At 39.3% G+C, this 5453-nt stretch overlaps 1 protein-coding gene across 5 annotated transcripts; it reads right to left on the reverse strand.

Moving 5' to 3' along the window:
• Positions 1–221: 221 nt before the first annotated feature.
• LOC307000034 (zona pellucida sperm-binding protein 4-like) lies at positions 222–3234 on the reverse strand. Of its 5 annotated transcripts, XM_079615258.1 has the most exons (9): positions 2915–3087; positions 2251–2805; positions 1985–2172; positions 1814–1911; positions 1585–1742; positions 1308–1500; positions 1093–1240; positions 936–1008; positions 753–857 (listed from the first exon to the last, which is right to left on the reverse strand). In XM_079615258.1, the coding sequence occupies exons 3-9, from the start codon at positions 1988–1990 to the stop codon at positions 781–783; spliced, it is 753 nt and encodes a 250-aa protein (XP_079471384.1). In that variant the 5' UTR covers positions 1991–2172; positions 2251–2805; positions 2915–3087; the 3' UTR covers positions 753–780. The 5 variants fall into 5 exon arrangements, with proteins under 5 accessions (XP_079471383.1, XP_079471380.1, XP_079471384.1 ...); XM_079615257.1 differs by having other exon boundaries at positions 222–857; positions 2251–3234; XM_079615254.1 differs by having other exon boundaries at positions 746–857; positions 1985–2161; positions 2251–3086.
• Between the last annotated feature and the right edge of the window lie 2219 nt (positions 3235–5453).

Genomic DNA, 5453 nt, shown 5'->3' on the forward strand with positions numbered 1-5453 from the left:
TTTCAGGCTGCACTATTAATGGCAAAGTCCTTGCAACTTGCAAGGTTCAGAATAAAGATTTTCCTTTCTTACTCTTAGTAACACACAGTTCAGTCTAGATCAGACTTCAAAATCTTTTTCCTTTGGAGGCCATGTCCAAAAATCAGTATGTGTGATCTGAGAATCACTGCACCGATATTGCACTTTTGCAGGACTGAAATTAATAAATTCAGAATAGCATACACTCTTATTTCTCTTTATGGCAGAAATATTAAGGCATATGCCATTTCAAATTCATACAATAATTTCATTTTACACAAATTGGATTGTTGACTGCATTGTTAGGTTGAACTATTCAAGCGTAGTAAAAGAAAAAGAAAAAAGAAAGCCATGTAGTGTAAATGTTAACTTGGTTGCAATAATTATAGCTTATATGAATATAAAACGTAAAAAGCCTACATATTTAATTTCTTGAGGTTGGCATTCAACATTTTCTGAAAGTTAAAGGAAAAAATGAAAATCTTATTCTGAATATTCATGTAAATGGACATAATCCTGAAGCAGATATGAAATAGCTGTTTGTGTACATATTTCAGCAAAGTATACCATACAGCATGTCTACTATTTGGGAATAAAAAATAAATAAAAAAAGTTAACCATAAATTGTTTAATAAATGCAAAAACAAAACGTGTAGTATGGCCCTATAAGCCAAACTGAAAAGTCATGAAACATCCAACTCAATAGAAATGAATACCAAAGAGAAACAAATGTTGAGTTTGAGGTTTATTAAAACACTAAATTTACATGACCAGGTAAACTTCACCACTAGACACCACAGTTTGCCCACTAGAGATTGTCTTGACGTGCACATCTCTTCCTGTAAAAAGTGGTAGCAGCATGAGGAGCATTTAAATAAATGATCAGTTTCTAAAATCAAATCACAGCAAGCACTCACTTTTCCTAGAGCAGCTTTGCTCACAGGAGCCAGAAGAGGGATGGCACACTGCTGTACTACAGTGGATGAAGATCTAACAGAGGGGAAAGTGTTAGGCCATAGAATTCACTATAAAAAGCACTAACATTAAGAGTTGAGGCAAGGCTGTGGAGCATACGGTTTCCTGCAGAGGAGCCAGTGATGCTGGATCTACAAATGTGAACATCTTCACAACAAAGCGCTTGTAGTGGGTTGGAAACTGAAGACCAGATGATCCAGCCACTGGAACCAATGTGGTCAGGTAACGATCATCCTGATAAGGGCATCTGAAAGGCATAGAGGCAGTCAGAAAGGCCTTACAGCACACTATGGATAAAGACTAGCCTCACTCACCCATCAATCAGAAGGTCCCATTGCGGTAGAATGAGTGGACTGGGGGTAGATGTCGCCCAGCAATGTCCCAGCATCAGGACAATGTTAGGGTCAGTCCTCTCCAAAATATGCACCTCAACATACACAGGCTCCCGCAGGACTTTTGTAACTGGATAATCAGCCTCACTGTAGTAGGAAGTGTACGCCTCATCCCCTGATGAAGAATAGTGTTTAACTAAAAACTGCTGCAACCTAGAGTTTTAGAAAGGTTTTAGGCATACCTGGGACCAAAATTTACCTTCTGCACAGCCTTTGGTGACACACTGACCATTTGCCAGTCTAAGCTCCACCCTGAGGGGTCCAGGAGCAGCTACTGGTGGAGGTGGAGGAACGGCGTTAATCTCCACAACCAGAGCTTCCACAGAAGTACCAGAGTACCTACACTGGAAGAGAAGCCTGGGCAACAAGCAGTGAGCTTATAGCATTTGTCATTGATTGACATTTATGATAAAGCATACAAAGCTTACTCAAAATGGCTGTCCCTTGTGATGGAACCAAGTGGTCCCATGCCCACTTCATATGAGGAGGTCATTCTGTTTTCATACACCACATATCCACTGTCCTCCTGCAAATAGTAACACTGTTGGCATCCAGCCCATTCTAAGACATGCAGAACAAAACCACAAGCAGCTACTCACCATCATGCTTGTGCCACATGCAGTGACAGGGAACTGGTATATAGTAAAGAAAGGTGTGGATCCCACAGGACTGCAAGGTGGGTCATTTCCACCCAGGAGACGGACTGAATCCAGACTCAATCGAGGCAGTGTAACATCTCTAGCCACCACTACCACAAACTGACCATCTCTTATACACTGGACAGTCACTATAATGAGTTTCAAGAGCAGGTTATAGCAGAAAATCTATTTAATATGAACACTTTACATTGAATTAACACTCTTACCTGCCTTCCCATACACTGCTGTCCATTAAAGCAGCAGTTGATAGCTGCGCACTCAGCACCACTGATACCAGGTGGTCCACATTGGATCTGCTCATAATCAGCTACAGCACATTTGTCAAGGAGCTCTGCCTGTGCCACTGGCTGCTTAGGCTGAAACTGCTGAGGAAATTGTTGACTAGCTTGCTGCTGAACTGATTGTGGAAACTGTTGACTAGCTTGCTGTTGAACGGACTGTGGAAACTGTTGACTAGCTTGCTGTTGAACGGACTGTGGAAACTGTTGACTAGCTTGCGGTTGAACGGACTGTGGAAACTGTTGACTAGCTTGCTGTTGAACGGACTGTGGAAACTGTTGACTAGCTTGCTGTTGAACGGACTGTGGAAACTGTTGACTAGCTTGCTGTTGAACGGACTGTGGAAACTGTTGACTAGCTTGCTGTTGAACTGACTGTGGAAACTGTTGACTAGCTTGCTGTTGAACTGACTGTGGAAACTGTTGACTAGCTTGCTGTTGAACTGACTGTGGAAACTGTTGACTAGCTTGCTGTTGAACTGACTGTGGAAACTGCTGAGGAAACTGTTGACTAGCGTGCTGTTGAAACTGCTGAGGAAACCATTGACTAGCTTGCGGTTGAACTGGCTGTTGAAATTGTTGACTAGCTTGCCGTTGAACTGGCTGTTGAAACCGCTGGTCAGTTTGTTGGAGCATCAGAGTTTGAGGATTCTGGGGCAAATTCCATTTTGGAACAGCATGACAGAAAGCACAGATCCAAACACAAAGTGACAGAGACTGAACAGCACACCAACTTCCTGCCATTGTTCAACAGCTAGTCATACTTCAAGGATGTTGCCCCTTGGTCTTTTTGTACTCTACAGACTTTGGCTAATTAATGATAATCCCTCCCTCTTCATTAACAGTCATGATTCTCCAGACTTGCATGAGTGGGAGTTTATGCAACTAGGTGATTCTATTGGTTCTTAAATTATTTTTTTCTTGTTTTTCCAACCTTTTTGAACATACATAAAACCAGCTGAATTCAGAATAGTATGCTAGTACTATTTCTTCCATTCTGAATTCAGCCTTTGTTTTATCCTTCATTAGCTGAATATTATATTTGATGTTTTGACTATTCTGGATTGTTTTTTCTTTGAAACACACCTTGGAGTTCTCATGGCAACAGGCCATATTCATGATTACACAACAGCGATATACTAAAAACTGAAAAGTTTTTCCTTTGCGCTTTTCGTGGACAGATGACAACATTGTCAAAGCGAGCCCCGTGTACAAGGATCTGCGAAAATTACAAAAAAACACTGTATTCTGTTGGCAGACCAGAGAGGTCCCTTTGTAAAGAAAAACTACACGCCTGTAGACTGAACGCGTAATGCGCATGACATCACCGTTTTCACAAATGCGCATTTTTGTAGTTTACACAGAGGCGATAACAGTATAATTTTCAAAATCTTGCCTTTTGAATCCTGTTTTAAAAAGTTAGCATTTTCAGGCCCCCAAAACGCGGTTGTCGTGTAAATGAACAGCCAAAGTGTTTTCTGCTTTTAGATGAAAACAGTGTCATTCAAATGGCTTCTCAGACTTTTAACAGAGTTTAACAGGCTGGATAATGTATTCAATAAAAATGTATTTATGTATTTATTTATTGTATATAACAGAAAAGATTATGCATATTTAAAAAAAGACACCAAGGCTTTCTAAGAGAATATTCCTGTCTTTATAGACAGTATGTGAACTAAATTAAACAGTGACTAACAAAATGTTTTTTGTTTTATCTTAAAGGGGACATAACACACACAGTTTCTGCCTATCTCATGTTAATCTTGAGTACATAGAGTAGAATTACATCCTTCATATCTCTGAAGAGTATTTAGTTTTATCAGATTTATAAAAGACAGATTTTTTTTTTAAATAGCCGAGCTTCTGGAGTCGTGCCGGGCGTGCAGCACAGCCCGACGACTTCCGTAACCTGAATTTGCATCATAATGGGCGCACTCTGGCTCTCGCTCTGGTTGTGTGCGCACGCACTTCCGGGAGGTTATGACGTCCCCCAGGTTATGATAAGGGGGAGGTTATGACGTCATTCAGGGCCATACTCGAAAAAAACTTTATGAAGTGTATTTGGCACAAAAATACTCCATCATACGTCCAACTCGTTTTTTGAAACTTTGGCTATGTTTAGCATGAAAATCCAACTCTTTAACGTTGTAAATAAGTCCGAATGCATGAAATAGCGTTATACATCCCCTTTAAGTGAAAATTCTAAAGATAATTTAGCTTTTGTTTAAGGAGTAATTAAGCAAAAAAAAAAAAAAATTATATTGACCTACATTAAGTTCTATTTTGGCTTACATGTGTCTAAAGGAAATATATTGAATAAAATCATATAATTTGTGATCTACACAACAAAATTGTGTTTCTCTTTCAAACTTGATTTTTCCCGATGAATGTAATTCTCTAAAATGTAGATTAAATTATATAACGCAAATGTGAACCAATCAAGTACACAATTTTTTTTTTGAAGTTGAATTAACTGAAATGGAAGTGTGTTTCATGGTTTCCAGTGTATTGTGTAGTTTTCATGTTTTAGTTCATACAGTCTTTTCTGACTTTCTTTTGATGAACAGTGATGTATCTCTCTGATCAGACCTGTACATTTAAAACCGGATAATAAAGAGAGTGTGTAATCAATCACACCACACTGCATCGTCTTCATGGCTGGCCTTTAGATCTCTTTTTGTGCCATAATGTTATTCACTTCAAATGCTCTAACGGGCATCGATTGGCATACCTTACACAATCCAGCCCTGCATAAATCTCTTCCTCTCCGAGATATTGTGCTTGTGCTTTGATCTATGAAGGGTAATGCCTGTTAATGGAGGAGCAGATGATCTGTTCTTCCTCAGTCTATGGAACGTAATGGGGCACTGAGGAAGAGCTTAAATCTGAACCCTGACAACACTGTAATCATTCATAATGTGCTGCCTGATTGGAATGTATTGCTCTCTGGTAGTTTGAACTGTTAAAGGTCTATGGAAGAACAAGATTGTAAACTCAAATTTCACTGCATAACCAAACCAAATGACCTTTACTTTAAAGAAAGAAAGAAAGAAAGAAAGAAAGAAAGAAAGAAAGAAAGAAAGAAAGAAAGAAAGAAATTGAAAATGAAGACAGAATTGTGACACTGTGGT

This window comes from Phoxinus phoxinus (genome assembly GCF_949152265.1).
Source record: "Phoxinus phoxinus genome assembly, chromosome: 6".
NCBI lineage: Eukaryota > Metazoa > Chordata > Actinopteri > Cypriniformes > Leuciscidae > Phoxinus > Phoxinus phoxinus.